Source organism: Eulemur rufifrons, chromosome 19 (genome assembly GCF_041146395.1).
Source record: "Eulemur rufifrons isolate Redbay chromosome 19, OSU_ERuf_1, whole genome shotgun sequence".
Classification (NCBI taxonomy): domain Eukaryota; kingdom Metazoa; phylum Chordata; class Mammalia; order Primates; family Lemuridae; genus Eulemur; species Eulemur rufifrons.
Window position 1 is genome coordinate 22,834,395 of NC_091001.1, and position 19,251 is coordinate 22,853,645.

Below are 19,251 nucleotides of genomic sequence, written 5' to 3' on the forward strand. Positions count from 1 at the left end.
ATCTACCATTTAGAATATATGGCTCAAATATAGAACTTAGAGATACAGAATTTAGGTAAAACCTTTCCAGCATTAACTTCATTAATGATATTAATTTTAAGTTTTTTGCAGAGCTCTCTGGTTAGTTAAACTAAATCTTCATTCCAAAGCAAATCCCCTAATCACTTCTCCTGCCACACAGAGACTGTAGCCAGTGGATTTCCTGAAGTCCACAAGTCAGGGGAAATGCAGTGAAGTAAGATAATAACTTTACATTCGTAATATGGACTTATCTTGCAAGACGAAGTTGCAAGGCAAATCTGAATTTTGGTGCTTAGAGAATTACAGTTCATTTGGCAGCACTCCAGCTTATACAAACTTGGCAAGGCTTATAGAACCACGTGCTGAAAGATGTCAGATGATGAAGGTTTATGACCTGGTTGCATCCCATGTACCTTGTGAAAAATTCTAGTAAGTCACTCAATCTCTATGGGCTTCAGTTTCTTCATCTGCAAAATGGGGATAATAAAATCTGACCTGTCTACCTTTCAGAGTTGTAAAGATCAGATAAGATCCTGAATATAAAAATCTCACAGGAAGGTCAGAATGAATCTTGCTACTTTAAAATGTTTGCCTCATTTTTGTTTCATTATGGCGTATTAATATCCCCTTTAATGGGAGGATCTCAAAGTAGATTATTTTTCCTGATTATTATAATACTGATAGATCAAGAATCACAAAGAAATTTGCAGGTGTAGTCAGCTGATCAAGGTTGTGAATATTTGCTACTTGAAATCTAATGAGACAATAAATTATTCTATCCATTTGAGTAGGGGCTGACACACAAGTGAAACAGGGTTGTATCACCAGGGTAAAGTGCAGCGGATTCATTGTGATTACAACACTGGCCTCCTTTCATGCCCAGTGATCTCTGTGGGGCTCCACGGGAGCCCGAGGTACACAGGTAGACACAAAACAGTGTCGTGTTGAGCAGCATTTATCACATTTTAATCTGCATATCTGGAACCACCTGAGGATGCTGCTAATTCAGGAGGTCTGAGGCAGGGCCTCGAATTCTGAGATCCTGACAAGCTCCTAGCTGCTGCAGATGCTGCTGGGTCCCAAAGCACATTTTCTTACCCCTGGTGAAGAGTAGTGATTTCTCAAAGGATGGTCTTGGGGTATGTATTCCTTTGGGCTGTCACACACACACACACACACACACACACACAACACGACACCACAGCCTCCATAGTTTAAATAACAAAAATTTATTTTTTCACAGTTCTAGAGGCTGAAAGTCCAAGGTCGAGGTGTCAGTAGAGTTGTGTTTCTGGTGAGGGCTCTCTCCCTGGCTGGCAGACAGCTGGATTGTCCTCACACGGCCTTTCCTCTGAGCAGTCTCTCTCTTTTCCTCTTTTTCTAAGGCCACCAGTCCTATCTAAACTATGAAGGTTAGTTAAAAATAACATTTTATTAGCTTATCAATTGTAACAAATTGTGTGTAACAAACACACAAAGGTAGCTTTTGAAGTCATCAGATAGGAAATGATAAAATTTAGAGCTAAACAGGTATGAAGGATCATCTACAGAGCAACAGTTGTGAGAGTGGTTTCTGGCAAGAGTTGCTACAGAAATAAAGTAGTTGGCCAGTAAGTTGGAAGCTTGCTATAAGAAGTATCCAGGAGAGGGAGGGGATGATACATACTGAGAATTAAATGGTTAAATCCAATAGAATGGACAGAGAGACTTGCTAAGAGGAAGCTTGCAAGTGTGAAGAATACAGTGGCTATAGAAGTAAATGGGCTAAATTCTATAGATATTTAGACTGAACACGATGACATCCTTTCTGGCCCTTTCTCCTATAACCCTCCCCCTCCCTCCCTCTACTCCTGCCACACCAGCCTCCTTACTGCCCTGAAAACATGCCATTCTTGCTTTTGCCTTTGTTGTTCCTCTGCCTGGAAGTTAATTTTCCCTTGAGAAACCCATGACTGCCTCCTTCACTTTCACCAGGACCCTGCCCAAATGTTGCCTTTTACATGAGAACTTCCCTGACCCCCTCTGTAAAAGAGACCCCCTTTTTTAGGAGTAGATCACTTCTAATTCCTTGATTTACTGTCATACTCTCCTGTACTCTTGAAGATAAGCCACTCACCCAGGGACTTTGTTGTAGTCACGGTGGTATCCCAGTGCCTACAATTGTGCCTCGTACTTGGTGGCTATCAGATGTTTGTTCAATAGTGAAAACAATGTTTAGTGAAGAGCAGCTATGTGTATGGAACTTTTCTAATTACTTTGTCGATACAGTACTATTCTCAACTTCAAGAATAAGAATAGCTTATGAGTATACAATGATTACTGTGTGTTAGCCACTGCCCTAAGCCCTCTACATCTGCTAATTTCCTTAAATCCTCAAACCAATAGATACTGTTGTTACAGCTGATGTAAATAATTTGCACCACACCACATGATTAGCAAATAGTGGAACTAGGATTTGAACTCAGACAATGAAGGTGTCAGCACTTGTCCCCTTAGCAATGAACTAAAAGGAGAATGAAAGCCATCACAAAAAACGTACAAACACATGCCACCACGACTCAAAGGGTCAAAGGAGTCAATGATGGAATTGGGGCTGGGAGAAGGGGCAAGAAGGCGTGGGTTGAGACCTAGTTGGAGACCGGGGCAAGATTTCACCTGGTGACGGTGCATGTAACACAGAAGCCACAGGGAGAGTTAATGGTTTTACAAACAAAAATGGCTTCCACTAATGTCATGGCCATTTGACCGCGCAGTTGAGAGTGGGAGGGAATTTTAATTCAGTTTGCCCAGGGATCTGGTCAACTCGACCTTTCTTCTCAAAAGAGGCCTCATGTACTTGACTCTTGAGGACATAGAAGTCTGCATTTTGAGTGCTCAATTAGTAACCATGGCCACAAGTTTTATCGGTTTGTCTTTATCTTCACAGTCCCCACCTTACTTTGCTTAAGAGGGTAAATGACTCTGGGTGATGAATGCCCATGGGGGGGGGGGCGCTGTGAGTGACACCTCCCAGCAGAGCTGCCAGGGAGCTCTCAAATGAAACCCTCCCTATGGATGCTTGTCCAAAAGGCCTCCTGGTCTACTCCACCCCCTCTTTCCAAGGTGGCCTTCTTCACCTCGGCTCTGCAATGCTCACCTGGTGTCTAGAGCCAGTGTTTTTCAACACCTAGCCGAGTCGCATGACTGGTTCTAGCTTCAATTGGGAAAGTTTCCTGTCTAAGAGTTCCTGGCTTTCTGCCCGGTTCTGGAGAAGGGCGTCTTCTTGCTTCCCTTCGGGTGTCCTTCGAACTCAGCCTAACTTTGTGCAGCAGTGTTTCCAGTCTGACTCTCGGAGTTTGAACCCCTGGGGCTTCCAACAGAGCATTCTTTGCGAAGGTGCAGTGCCTTTGAGCCCCTCCCCATAGCCAGGCGCTGCGCCCTGCAAGAAGGGGTCCCGGAGGCGCCCGCAGAAAACCAGTGACAACTCTCAGAGGGTGTCCTGTCCGGCCCTAAGTAGCCTCGGGTCCCTTTCGGGTCCATCTGCTTGGCCGCCAGAGGCACCGCGCCAGCCCCCTCCAGGGATTCCCCGAGTCCAGCGACTCAGCAGCAGGTGGCAGAGGCGGCGCTGAAGCGGCGACGGGAGGGGGCCCTGGCGCTCGGGCTCGCGCTGCAGCTTCCAGCCGCCGGCCCCGCTTTGCCCGCGCCTCGGCCGCCCCCGCCGCCACGCGCGCCCCCGCCGCCAAGCGTCGCGCAGCGCCCCCGGCGCCCCCCGCCGGCCTCCGCCCGCACCTGCAGCCGGCCCCGCGCGCCCTGCCCGCCGCCGCCGCCGCCGCCGCCGCCGCTGACTGACTCTCTGGCTCCCAGCGCCGCGGACGCCCCCGGGCCGAGCGGCGGTGCGCTCTGGTGCCAGACCCACCGACAGGCGCCCCTGGGCCAGTTGACTCCCGAGTCTCGCTCCTGCACTCTGCGTCCCCCAAAATGAATGTGAGGAGAGTGGAAAGCATTTCGGCTCAGCTGGAGGAGGCGAGCTCCACAGGCGGTAGGATGCGAGAAGCATGAGAGCGGGCGCCTGCTTCCACCCTCCTTCCCTCTCAAGCCGAAACCGGGCTGCCCCTTCCTTGCCGGGGACGCTTGTTGCCTTCGCTGCATGAGAGACAGTCGCCGGGCGGGACTGGGAAGGGGAGGTGGGAGCTGCAGGAAAGGGGATGCCGAGAGCGGGTGCATGCAAGATCCAAGTGGGCACAGAAAACATGTTTGAAGTGTGTTTGAAACTCGGCGGTGACAGGGTCCCCTGCGATCCTGTGCGTACTTTTGCCTTCTCTGAAAATTTCCGAGGTTGTTTATACATCATCTACCAGATGACTCCAGACCGCACACTTCCTTCGCCTAACACCTGGGGGATAAATGAGCTGAGATTGTATTGATCTCTCCTCTCCCTCCACTTTTCCTTTTTGCTCACAAACATTTCTTCCTTAAACTGCATTTTCGTTCCCTTGTAATATACAGGCTGAATCTTACCCGTGTCAGATTCTTCAACAGGAGCTTATGTCTTGTTTTATTGCTAGCTTCGGTTTAGCGTGTTCGGAGAAAACGGTCCTCAGTGACACTTGGACATAATTTATATACAGTGTAGCCTTGGAAAGGTACTGGGCACTTGCTGCAAGGAGCTTGGCTTTCAGAGGAACGTGCATTCTGCGAAAGCCGGGAAAGATGTTCTGCTGAGGTCGGTGGGATCCACAGCGAAATAGGGGCAATGCTCTCCCACAGCGCGTCTTAGGTTGCGTCGATCTGTTTTTAGGCGGGTTTGATGTGCACAGAGTATTTTAGAGGAGCCGTAAATGGAATGAAGGTGTTCGGTGTTCGTGGGGAACAAGAGAGTGATAAAGAGGTGGACATTCCCAGATTATATAAACTAAGGGGTCATATATGGCAACAGCACAGTTTGGGTTTACAGAATGAAATAACTTGGACTTGAGGAGTGTAAAGTTATAAGGAAGGAGGTGTTTCCACATTTTATATGTTTAGTACTCAGGGAAATGGAGTCACCTCAACAACTCGAATCTATCACTCCAATATATGGGCATGAGAAATGGACACCCTTCCTTTCTTTGCTTCACCCCAATAGTTGAGGTCATTCGTTGTAACTGGGAGGGCACTAGTTTCAACTGAGTGGGAAATTTTAGAGAGAAAAGTCTTGGTCCTCTATAGGCTGAAAAAAAAAATGATATGACCGTCACTTTTAAAAGCCTAAATTTGACTTTGAACGATATATAGTTCTGGTTTCACTTATGGCAGTAGCTGCCCATTTGTTATGAGCCAAGTCTACCTAGGATATATCTTGTGAGAAATATTCATAATCTTTAAGAGGATTGAATTTTTCCAGAATCATATTTTAAGTAGAGAGGGCTGAGTAGTTGTTGGGTCTTGAGTTGAGTTCATAGGGTCTCTTTTTTTGTAGTTCTTCAGAGTAAGAACAGGGTAGAGAGCTAGTTGTCCTGCCAGGGATTCACTCATGCACAAGGCAGCCCTAGGAACTCCAAGCCAGAGCAGGCTCCAGGAACGTGGTCTCGGGAACTGGGTGGCTGGCATTGTTTGGATCCTCAACGATAACAGCTTTTGGCTGTGCCTGTTCTTTAATCAGCCAGATGGGGATTGAATCAGCATGTCCAGTCTATTCACAGTGCCATAGGTGGCCATAATTGCTGTAAATGAGAAACAAAGATGAAATCATATCTGGGGAGCATAATACATTTAAAATAATGTTTTAAAAAACTTTTAGCACTATCTCTAGAATCAGCATGTGTTTGTTGTTTGGGGAACAGAAAGATTTTGATTTATATCTTGGCCAAGGTGAGGCCAGAAGTGACTAGAATTGCTAGAACTGACTTGACACCTGTTTTGTGAATTGTATTTACAGGTTTTTAGAGATAATTGTCATACGATGAAAGTAATAAAGAAAAACTAGTTTGGAGCATCTTTTCCAAGTTAATATTAGAGAATGATCCCCCAAATACGTAATCTGTATTATTTTCACCAAACATATGCTTCAGTACTTTGGTTACTTGTGCTCAGATATAAGGTGGTCTTTACTAATCCTGGGATAAGAAAGGATGATTTTTAAAGGCTCAAACTCTACCTTCAGTTCTTGTTTTAAGACAATAGCCCCTGACCTCTTGTTCTTTTTTCAATAAGAGGGATATTTACATAACTTCCAAACCATCATGTACCATGATGATTTTCTCTTTAATATATACCTCTGGGATGGAGGTTTTTAAGATGACTTAATAAAAATTTAAACACAATTTAACTGGAGGATCCAACTGAGGGAAAGGTATGAAGATGAGAGGGAAATCAGGAATTAGAGAAGACAGAGAGGGGAGGGGAGAGAGAGAGAGAAAGAAAGAGAGAGTGTGTATATGTGTGTGTATTTTATGACTTAACTTAGAGACAGAACACTGTGAAAAATGGTTTGCTGACAGGCAACAGAGAAACCCATATGCAACAGAAAGTAGAGAGGAAATGTCAGAAATGATGGGAACAGAGTTGTGTTGCTGAAACTTGATAATAATGTAGCTTAAAGAGTTCATTATTTGCATTCTTTTCAACAGGTAAAAGCATTTAATATGCTAACTGATCAGCACTACGTCTAAATCATTGCAATTGGCACTGTTCACACTACAGAGTACACAGTACAGAAAGTGGATGAGTTGTAAACAAGTACATATAAGTAGAGAAGGTGTCTTATGAATTAGAGCACCCAATTTTACCCTGCCAGCTTCCATAGTAAACCCCAAGCCTTCCCAGAATATTATTTTCATTTTCTTGTCTACTCCCATTGTTTTGCTCTCTACTATAAAATCAAACGCAATCCTCCTACCAGTGGAGACATAGAGGGAGATGATAATTCAACTGGATGTTTGAAAGAGAATCAGAAATAAGGTTAAAGTGAAAAAAACCCTACAAAGTCATTCATTGGTGTCCTTAATTTGTGCCATCTAACTTAGGGATGCCAGATGTTAGGTGATATAATCTACAACTAAAAGGGGGAAGGGAAATGTATGTTTCAATAGTAGAGTGAAAAATCTCTTAAATTTTGAATTGTCATTTGATGGATGTATTATTGAGGCTTCTGCTTAAGTTTTGTGTTTATTAAAAATAAGGCAAATGCAAATAAATAATTCTACAAAGGTAACATTGAAAAATCCATTTATTCTGAACCCAGGAAAAGTTTTTCATTGCAGAAGGCATTATTCCACTTTCTTTATATCATACAAATGTAAGGGGGTACTAAACAAATGATATGATGAAGTGTTAAACTTCAGCCACCCTCTCTTCTCCCCTCCCCCACACTGCACATTTTTATCACCAATGGTTATGCCCTCTTTCATAAAATTAGGCTATGGATGGTTTGGAAATTAATGATCCATGCAATATAAAATATGTGCGCAAAAATTTTTGCAGATTGTAGACCAGATAGTGGTTGATCCTTCTGAAGATATATTTCTGTTCTTAAAATATATGGTCCTGACTCTTTTTTATCCTTTTATTTGTTTTTCATGTCCTCCCTTTTTCCAGAACATGTAGATAATATTGCTTTTCAATATTTTATAGCTGAATATGTTTGCTTACTTAATAACCTCCCTTCTTAGGGACTATTTCAAGCAGATTAAAGTAAATGTGTGTGTGTGTGTGAGAGAGAGAGAGAAAGAGAGAGAGAGAAGAAGAAGGAGGAGGAGGAAGAGGAAGAGGAGGAGGAGAAAAGAGAGAGAGAGAATGAATATTTTATTTGTTGAAGGGGCTTTACCATTCTTAAAAATGTTTTAAGGTTATATAACTGCACATAGTTATTCACCCTCGGGCATTAACTTACCCATTTGTTTTTCAAATTGTTCATTTGGTTAAAGGTCCCAATGGCCTTTTCTCAATTGGTATACTCCTGATTTCGCTGGGATGCTTCATGCTGCCTACTAACATTCGTTAGAACAGCAGTTCCTCACCTTTTGGCACTAGGGACTGGTTTCATGGAAAACAATTTTCCCATGGTGGGGGGATGATTTTGGGATGGTTCAAGCACATTACCTTTATTGTGCAGTCAAACCTCTCTGCTAATGATAATCTGTGTTTGCAGCTGCTCCCCAGCGCTTGCATCACTGCCTCAGCTCCCCTTCAGATCATCAGGCATTAGATTCTCACAAGGAACGAACGCGCAACCTAGATCCCTGGCAGGTACAGTTTACAGTAGGGTTCACACTCTTATGAGAATCTAATGCCACAGCTGATCTGACAGGAGGCGGAGCTCAAGTGGTGATGTGATTGATGGGAGTGGCTGTAAATGCAGATGGAGCTTCACTTGCTCTCCTGCCACTCACCTCCTGCTGTGAGGCCTGGTTCCTAACAGGCCATGGACTGGTACAGGCCACAGCCCAGGGGTGGGGACCACAGCCTTACAAGATGTGAACTCTATGAGAGCAGAAATATTATGTTCTGCCCATCACTTTCTCCCCAGTGTCCAGCACAAAGTCTGATTTGTAATATTTGCTCAACAACAGATAGTAAATTGCCTTCTATGGCACTGAATTATTCTACTTCCTCTGACTTCTCTCAGATCTGCTTTTATGGCCCTTATTTCCCTTTTTTCCCCATCTTGTGCAATTTTTCATAAGATTCTCTTTTAATTATCTTCTCCCTGTGTAATCTTTCCCTAATCTAAGTGTAGTTTGATGTAGGTTCTCTTTCGTCTATAGTTTGGTCCATTCCTCTTCTAAAGGACTAGATGGACATTTTCATGCCCCACGGGTCAGACCCACAAGCAAATTTTATTATCACCTTAAAGCTAGTATGTCAGAAAAGACAGATTCTATCCACTAAAAACAATTTGCTGTTGTCCAAATTTTGCAAATGGCAGCAATAATTTTTGAAGCATGCAGGTAAGGAAAAAAAAAAAAAAAAGAAAGAAAGCAAAAGCATCTCCTTCTGTATGGTACTCCCATAATGCTGAATCAGTCACCGACACTTATTGATTCTATTCTGGCTTTTATGTCTGTCTCGTCCTTCAATTTCCATTACTACCACCAAGATCATGTTCTTAGCATCATTTCTAGGCCACGATGGTTACATCCTATTTGCATTAACTGCCACTCCTGACTCAAAACCAACTAAATCTACTGAAACCTGATTTGAGTCATACTATTTTCTCCTGTAAAAATTCTTTTAATGCCTTTCCTTTACTTGAAGAATTAAAAATACTATTTCCTTAGCTTGATATTTATGATTTTCACAATATGGTGACAGTTCTCCATCCAAACATTTTCTTCCATGACTCTTTTAGGTCTACACCTTGGTCTAGCCAAAGTGGACTCTTCCCTAGTATGTGAACATATCTCATGTTTTACCCACAGCATAGAATTGACTTCCTACCCTCACATTGCCCAGTGAAAATCTGTACATCCATCAGGAACTGTTAGAAATGTAGTGATCTTCTCCTGTAGTCTTACTGGTTTCTCCCTGCCTCCACCCCAAAGAATTAGTTGAATTTTCATGGGTTGTTTTTCTTTTGTTTTGATATAGATCTGAATGACAATGCAGAATAAACTAGACATTTTTTGTCTTGTTTGCAGTGTTAAATTGTAACTCCTTGATGGCAAGTACCATGCATAAATTACTCATTTTTGAACTCCTAGTAAATACTTGCACAATGATTCACAAAATAGTAGGTGCTTAAATATATTTATTGAGTTTAAATCATGTTGCCCTGTGGTAGACCCATTAAAAACCCCAAATCGTGATTCACATTTGATTGTATGTTAAGTTATCTGCTGGAAGTGACATTCTTTTTTGGTTCCCTGTTATTTCCATTCAGTAGATTGAGTATACGTGTATAGTAACATGACACTAAGATTTTGCTTCTCTGAATTGTCCATGTTCTTGCATGTATAACACCATGGCTGTGAGAGTGTACATTGTTTCTGAAGAAGGGCTTAATAGGTGCCTGGTTGTCACTGTTACCTTTGGATGTTGTTACTGTTACTCTCCCTCATTATTAATGCTTTCCAGATCGGTCACCTCCAAGATCTGTAGTCCAAAGGGCCCCCAGTGAATGATTATCAACTCTCCTCTTCTCCCAAATAAAATGGTGGAAAAATTAGTTAAGTACTCACTCTGAAACAGGATTGTGATTGTTCACAATATTATGACTTCATGTTACTGAGAATGGCCCTTTATAACATTTCCCAAACCAGCACCTAAATGTCTACACTACTGCATCTACCATCATTATTACCACTTTCATCATTATACTTATCAGATGACAAATCCTTTCATTATAGCAGGGGTTGTGGAAAGGAATGAGAAAATTAAAAAAACCTGAGACATCAGTCAGTATATGCATATCCATTTCTTTAGGTGTGTTTTCCTTCATATCAGACGTCACAGTGGCAGTTAGGTTGTGTTTAGAAGGAAGGGGACACTGTGGCGAGGCTTAGATGGGATGAAGGTCAGCTCCTTTACTTTCACCACTGTGGCCGTGTCCCTCATTCTTGCCCAGCCTCTTCACTATAGGCTGCTCCGTGTGTGTATATAGGTACCTTGCGTTAGGAAATCTGAAAAAGGAGAGGCTCCCAGTGGTTAAATGTGAAAGTTCTCCACGCACTCTGACACTATAAGGAATAATTTGAACACAAATACAAATATAGAATTTTCCACATCGAGCACTTGGCCTTCATGCCCGTGTTAAGGGCTGATTTTTCTTCCTGAGCGAACAGAGCCCATGTGGTTGAATGGCTCTCTCGCTGGAAATAGGTTGTCAGTTTAAACGCCCTTTGGATATATTATTACCTTTTAGAAACTTCTCTCCTCTACATATTCCACATCAATTATTTATTTAGGTAAAAATAAGTAGTTAAAGCATTTTATAGTAACAGTTTATAACTTTTTGGTTACCTGGAATTTGTATTGGCTTAGGGAAATGTCCCCTCTTGTATTCAGGCAGCATCTGCTCATGAATAGTGAATAAAAAGTCTTCAGGGAATTGAAACTGGCATTTTTTTATAGGTCTTTACTTTAAAAAGGTTGTGGAGGAAAATAGGCTTTCATCTCCAGATGTCAACACTTCTTAATATTTTGAAGGATCTTTTGAGTGAAACAGTTTATTTACGAAATGACATTATCATAGCCCAAATGGGAATCAAAATTAGATTTGACTGATGTAGTAACTACTGCAGTCTAATGACTACTCCCCCCACCCCATGTCTTCTTTTTTGTACTGTCTGTACATTGTGTTTTCGATGCTAAGGTGCCCCTAAGAATGTCTCTAAATCTTATTTTGTTTTTGCAAGAAAAGATGTGAATTCTAAATGTCTCCATGAGTTTCATAATAATATTGGGTGAATATAGGACATGTAACTATTAAACTGATCTACATCTCAGAATGGATATTCTGCCAGGGGCTTTATTTTGGGCTGTAGTTTTTGTACTTGAATGAATTTTCATTAGGTTAGCATGAGAAACTACTTTTTAAAAAATGGTCTAGCCTATAGCTTTCATCCATGTTTTACGTGTGGTAAACACTCCAGAGATATGTTAAATGAGTAAAAGTGTCTTATGTTATGGTTATGCCTAAAGGTAGAGATACAGTCTTATACTCTAACCCATTCCATTGTGGTAGAAACTGATCCTCAGTTCTTCTTATTGTTGTGTCCACAGGGAATTTGAAAAAAAATAGCAATACCACATAACTAAGAAACAGGTATTTCTAAAACAACCCTGTCAAAACAGTCCTAAGAACAAGTTTAATTTGGACAGGAGTTTAACTTAGAGAAATTTTAACTTACTTTAGAAAGGTGAGAATATATAAAATAGCCATTGAGTATAATATTGTTCCTTTATTTCTTTATCTATACAATTGTGGAAATCATATGCACTCATAGCTGACAGGAATCCTGTAAAGATGAAATGAGATTAATTCAGCAGATATTTACAAAGGAACTACTTGATGTTAGGATGACAGGCATAGAGTCTGCCTTCAGAGAGCTTACTGTTTATTCAAGAGACAGTAACTGAATATACCTTAGGTATTTGTAGTCAAGTAGGGGAGGAAAGAAATCCCTAAACATGTTTATTTTAAAATATTCATTCTCATAACAGAGATAAGAAGGAAGTGAGATGGGTGTTTAAAAGCAAGATTACTTCTAGTTGGTATAAGTGCCATTCCCTTCCAAGTGGAAGCACACAGTGATATTGAACTTGACCTTTTTCTCATTGAGGTCTTATAGAATAAAGGTATCAAAAGAACTGGGCTCAAAATTCTGTACATGTTCTGTTGTCCAATTTCTTCCTGCCTTCCACCTATTTATCTAATTCTAATATGGATTTATCTGTCAAACACTTAAAAACATTGGAACATTAACTATGAGATTATCTAAAGCACTTTAAAGATTTCAAAAACGTTCTATGATGCTGGAAGTCTATGAAGAAATGTACTTTTTTTTTTTTTTTTTTTTTTGAGACAGAGTCTCGCTTTGTTGCCCGGGTTAGAGTGAGTGCCGTGGCATCAACCTAGCTCACAGCAACCTCAAACTCCTGGGCTTAAGCGATCCTACTGCCTCAGCCTCCCGGGTAGCTGGGACTAAAGGCATGCGCCACCATGCCTGGCTAATTTTTTCTATATATATTTTAGTTGGCCAGATAATTTCTTTCTATTTTTAGTAGAGACAGGGTCTCGCTCTTGCTCAGGCTGGTCTCGAACTTCTGACCTCGAGCTATCCACCTGCCTCGGCCTCCCAGAGTGCTAGGATTACAGGCGTGAGCCACCGCGCCCGGCCAGAAATGTGCTTTTTTAAATAAAAATATGATCTGGAACCTTGGAGAGTACAAATGAGTAATAACTTCTGTTTAAAGATAGTCGTAGAGGAGTTGAAAATGCTCAGCTCTCTTATTGCCAGTTTAAGTAATGTTCCAGTAAAGGCAGAGGCATTTCAAATTAGTGTAGGAATTTTTAAATTAAATAGAATATCTTTCTAATTTTTAAATTGAATTTTGTGGAATCAATAATTTATCATAAGAATATTGTTATACCAGATCTAATATTGCAAGCACTTGTGAAAACCAAATTCTGCTAAAATTTTCTCTTACTTTTTCCAAGAATTCTTAAGTCACTCTTTCTGTATTACCTATTTTCACAAACTCCCTTTGATTTGAAGCTGAGTCTCTTCCTACTGTGACGGATGTATTATTGCAATCTGTTACCCATTTTTTTTCCTCTCATGGACCAGTTTCATCATAATTTCCTGCTGAAGTTCTGATTTCTGGGAGAGTTGGTGTAGACTCTGAAACACAGGTGCATCACATTAATTTGAAAGTTGTGGGGAGGGAAATCTTGGGAGACAAGTGTAAAACGATAAGCATTCAGAACCAGGCATTGAGAAACATGAAAAAAAGGAAGGTGGAAACTGCAAAATACAACAATATACAAGGAGGTGGATGAGGAGATTCTCTTGCTGTGTGTTTACAGAATAAATCTCATTTTTAATGGAGAAGTGGTAAGATAATTTTTCAAAAGTCCACACATCTAAACTAACAAGCTGGAAACTAATAAATACTAACACTTCTGATGTGATTTAAATACAGGATTTGCTGCTAAACCCAATAAGCTCTCCTAGTTATTAAAGCTGTGGATGTAGCTTTCAAATGAAAATTAGTCATTAAAAACTAACACTTTCAAAACTGTTGTTCTCCTCTCAGAATAAACACTGACAATGGAAAACCATATACACTACACTGGGAAGATTGAACTATAGAAATAAATTGCTAGAAGCATTGCAATTGAAAACATAGCTTCATTTATCCCAGAATCCCTGACCATGAGAGTGTGGCTTATCATAAATATCATCAGATCAGAATTTCAGATTTCAAACAGTGAAAGTTATAACTTCAGCCCTCAGGTAATTTGTTTTCTGATAGTTTTAGAAATATTTTTGAGGATGTTATTTAACAATCATTCATTTAAAATGCATTTATCAATAACCTATTGTATGAGAAACACTGTGCTAGTAAATATTTCAGAATATAAAAAGATGTGGTAGTTGTTTAGGGTATAGAAACTAAACTTTTAAATCATGTCTTTCTTCTCTACCCCAGAATTCTGCTTGACCTGAATTGTGTATAATTGCATAGCACATATTATTTACTTCATCTTCAAAGGCATATGCTAAATACCTTCCTAGGACGCTGTTGTATATCCTTGATGAGGATATCAGTAGCTACAGTCCTTGTCTTCTGTGAAATAATAAGGTGAAGGAATGTAGAGTAGATCTGCCATAATCATATGGTTTGTTATTAAGTGATGTTGGTTTTGCTGAACCACATATAGCGTGCACGCGCGCGCGCACACACACACACACACACACACTCACACACACAAAACCCTTACATAGAAAAACAACATTGCCCTCTAGACTAAGTAATATTACTATGTCCCCTTATCAGTGGGGGCTTCCCCAAATGAGCACCAATTCAGTATTTCATAAAACATGTACTGAACATCCATTTGCCAAGTATTATTTTAAGGCCTAGAATATAAAGATGAAAAATATACTGTGGGAAACCGTGAATCTAGTTAAAAAGATAGAAATGTGAGATGAAAATTAGAACATGACAAGCTGTATGATAGCACCAAGCACAGAGTGCTTTGGAAACACATAAGTCACATTATGCATTCTGGACAGGGTCAAAGAAAGCTACATGCACTAGATGGGGCTGGAGGATGAGAATGAGTTTTCTAGGGAAAGATGGCAGGTAGGATGCTAGATGTTTCAGGCAGGTAAAGCTATGGTTCTGAAGCTGGGCCAGGAGAAGATGGTGGTACGATCAGGACATGGTGAGAAGTCCTGTGTGCTGCAGTGAACATGTCGGGTAGAAGGTAACAGTGAGATGGGAAGCTGGAAAGTAGTCAGGGTCAGGGTGTAAAGGCAATGGGGAACTACTGATACATTTCAAAGAGGAGCAGAGCATGATCACATTTGCATGCTGGGAAGGTAACCACAGTGAGGTAGCACATGAGCAGAAAGAGGGATGAAACAATGGGCAAGGACACCTGCTGTGATGGTAATTGCAGGTGAGACATATTGAAGGACATAGTATGTCATTGGTCATATAGTGAAGAGTAGAGAATACACGTGAGACAAATAGAGGACAAGGCTAAAAGGAATTGATGGGATGTTAAATGATGAGTTGTCATTGGTATTGAGGGAGAAAGCAGAGCCTGGGATAATGTTTAGATTTCTGGTTTAGGTAACTGGTGGGTGGCATAAATTTACCAAGATGGGAAATACAGAAGGAGGTTTAGTTGAAAAAAAAAAGAGAGATCAATTTTGGAACTACAGAATTTAAGATGTTCTTGGATATGAAAGAGGAGAAGATGTCCAGTAGGCACTGGGCAATATGGGTTGGAACATAAGACTGAGATTTGGTTCTGTAGACAGTGGGGAGCCAGTTGAATTTCACAAAGAGTGTCAGAATGAGGAGCATTAATTTTGCATAGCTGTGTAAGAAGCACCATTGACAGGGATGTCATTAGGAAGCTGTTGCATTAGTGAAGGCAGGATAAAACAAACATTTGAACAAAGATAAAGGCAGTGGGAATGGAGATATGAGATAGCTGAGGAAGAGAAAGGTGGGGTGGTTAGTGGCACTGTGATATTTCATGGTGCCGTGATAAGAAGCAAGAAACACAGAAGGAACAGGTTTTGGAGGGAAGATAATGTATTCATTTTTAGAAATATTGATTTTGAGGTGCTGGGAAAACATCCAGGTCAAACTGTCCCAAAGGCAGTTGAAAGTGTGAAGTTCAAATTTAATTCATTTCAGAGAAGCACACATTTATTAAGCATCCAGCATTGTGATGGATATTAGGATTAGAGAGATGAATGAGGCATAGGCTTGCTCCCAAGAAGCTGCCCATCAAATCAAACTGAGAACCTGATTTGGGAATTACTTCAGAGAGATGGTGGTATTGGAAGTCATGAGACTGGATGAAGGATAGAGTCTGGAGTCCGAACCTTGAAGAATAAGGGTGGGAGATGGATCTAAAACCACGGCAACATGTTATACCTGGAGAAGGAACTGGAGAGGTGAATGTCATGGAGATCAAAGTCTGGCAAACAGAAAGCCCATACTTGACTACTAATTAATAGGGAACAAAAGGGTTTCAGAAATCCAGAGCTGTTTATTGGAGTAAACTGCTACAGAGCAGTGATGGGAGATGAAGAATGGTGGCTAATGATAAGACTCCGGAGCCAGAACTGTGTCTGCTACTCTGTGACCTTGGGAAGCCATGTGGCCTCTCTGTAGCTTAGCTTCCTTGTGTGTGCCTGGACCATTCTTGCCCCTAACTCTGCTGGCTTTCTTGCTTATTTCGTTTCAGTCTCTGTTGTTTCTCTAATGACTTCATCTAATACAACAGCCCACGCTGTGTCTCTTTATCCCTTTACGCTGCTTTACTTTCCTTCATGGCTTTTATATACTCTTCAAAAGATAAAAATATATATTAATACATATTTATATGTACTATACTACCACAATACTATTTTTATGTAAACTATGTGTGTGTATACATGTATGTATACATTTATTTATTTCATCTGTTTTTATTTCTTTTCTACTATATTCCCTATTAAAATGCATGCAACTATGTGTTGGGTTGTGAATCAGTGGAGAGAACCTATGTCACCAGGTTGCATTGTGGATTAACTGAACTAACATATATAAAGTGCTTAGCATAGTGCCTCACAAATAGTTAGGGCCTGATAAATGTGAGTTGTGGTCATTTTTGTATTTGGCCCGAGAAAAAAGTTTTCTAATCATGAGGATGGGGATTCAGGAGAGTGGTGAGATTGGGAACTTATTGGGGGGGGAGGGTATGGAGGGAGTCATGAAGAAGGGACATTTGCTCTCTGGAAGGGGTAAATATGGTCCACTAGTGCAGAAGGGATGAGGAGGTCACTCTGGGGTGCCTTGTTGGGGATGACTCTGTGGAGGAGCTGGGCTTTGAATGACCAGTGGAGTTTAGAGCAGTTGAGAAGAAGCATTTAGTGGGGTGGCATGAATAAATTCGTGGGGATGGCAGTTTGGTTGGAGTAGATGATGGCCTAAGAAGTAGAAAGGCTGAGACATGAGGTTGTAGAGAGTCTAAGAAATGTGGATTTTATGCAGTGGGCAAGTATTCAAGATTTCTAAGAAAGATGATGACATAATAAAGGTGATGCCTTAGGAAGAGTCTTCTTGTCCTAATGTAGGGGAAAAATTAAAGAAGGGAAAGTCTTTAGGTGGAAAGGTCAGTTGAGAAGTAATCCAAGTTGTTTAGGAGTTGTGTAGGAAGGGCCAGTTCTAGAAGGATGTTGGTAGCAGATTCTTGTGGCTTTATGGATGGTCCTTGTAAACTGATTGAATGGGTTGAAGTTAGGTGGGAGATCAAGGAGGAGCAGAAGTCAAGGATTTGCTTCTAGTCAGGGGCTGTACTCCACCTTGGGTGACCGTCCTTTGCTTGTGATGATAGGAAGATTTTATACAGAAGATAAAAGAAGGAAATTGTGTGTGTGTAGGGTAAAAGCATTGAGTTCAATATTATATTTTGAGTGTTAGAGGGATACCCTGGTAAGACACCCAGGAATTTTTGAATATATTTTTATTGATAAGCAAATTTAGGCTCAAAGGGATGAAGCAACTTGCCCAAAGAGACACAACTAATGATTGGGAAAGCAGAAATACTAACTAGGGCAATGTTAACAAGGCATCCTGGCTCCACAGCTCCTATACTTTGTACTATTATTTCTCCACCATCCTGTCTGGTCAGGGCAGGGCAGGAGAAGAGTGAAGTTTGGCATTCTGCACTGAATTGGTTTTGTTCTGGGAGGGCTGGACTTGGCTTAGCAGACTTAGTTAGTGCTTGCTGTGCAGTTTGGTGGTATATGGAGTTAAAGAGCAAATATCCTGGAAAATCTCCCTATGGGTTTCTATATCCTATCCTGGGTAAACATCAAAAGCCAGTGGACAATCCAAGTGATCTTGAATGGGAAGAAGGAGCCTCAATACCCAGTTTTGTGGGTTGGGAAAAAGAACCATTAGTGCCTGAATGGTTTGAACAACAATGAAGGTAGCCTACAGGGACTCCCTGAGCTTGAGTTGAAGGTCTGATGGGTATGAAGAATGTGGGCAAACTAGTGCCAGGCAAGAATCTGGGGCAGCCTGACCATTGAAAGTGCAGTGCAAAGGCAAGCTTCTGAAGGGTGCCATGCAAAGCCGTGGTTTTGATCTGGAGCATTACACTGGCATAGCTGCCTGCACCCCCACCCTCTACCGCTTGATCACTCATCTGCATCTCCAAGCCCCTCCATGGACATTGGGCATAGGCAATCTTGCTGAGACTGACCAATTGAGAATATATAACATTACTGCAAGCAATGAACTTCAGCCTTCCTCCATCCTGCCAGAATAAGTCATGAATCCTTTTAATATTGTTCCTTAATGAATGCAGTTTTTTTTTTATTTACCCAACTGATTTTATTTTATTTTATTTATTTATTTTTTTAATTTTACAGAATCAAAGAGTCTAACAGTATATCTTGTTAGATACAGTATGTCCTCATAATGTATACATTATTTCTTGTACAATGATATGAAATAATATGGGAAATATTCATGATAAATTATTAAGTGAACAGTGCAAGTTAAAAACAATAGTTTCATATTTTTTTCCCCACCCCCCCTTTCCCGAGTCAGCACCTTCAAGTGTTACCACTCCCCAAACGGTGCGCAATGCACTCATTGTGTAGGCATACCCCCATCCCCTCCCCCACCCCCCACCTCAGTCTGATGTCCAATTGGTGTCATTTCCAGATTTGTATTTAGGTGATGATCAAGGAAACCAATTTTCTGGTGAGTATATGTGATGCTTGTTTTTCCATTCTTGGGATACTTCACTTAATATAATGGGTTCCAACTCTCTCCAGGAGAACCATAGAGATGTTGTATCTTCATCATTCCTTATAGCTGAGTAGTATTCCATGGTATACATATACCACAGTTTACTAATCCAATCATGTATTGATGGGCATTTGGGTTGTTTCCACATCTTTGCTATTGTGAATTGTGCTGCTATAAACATTTGGGTACACGTGCCTTTGTTACAGAATGACCTTTTTTCCTTTGGGTATATGCCCAGTAATGGGATTGCTGGGTCAAATGGCAGGTCTACTTGAA

At 41.0% G+C, this 19,251-nt stretch overlaps 1 protein-coding gene across 2 annotated transcripts in view; it reads left to right on the forward strand.

The window, feature by feature from the left end:
• Nucleotides 1–3,831: 3,831 nt before the first annotated feature.
• Nucleotides 3,832–19,251, forward strand: part of KCNIP4 (potassium voltage-gated channel interacting protein 4) — a 1,112,575-nt gene continuing 1,097,155 nt past the window's right edge. For both annotated transcript variants that reach the window (XM_069494040.1, XM_069494045.1), the window contains exon 1: nt 3,832–4,039. In XM_069494040.1, coding sequence (XP_069350141.1) covers nt 3,979–4,039 — 61 coding nt within the window. In that variant the 5' untranslated portion in view covers nt 3,832–3,978. The remainder of the gene's footprint in view (nt 4,040–19,251) is intronic.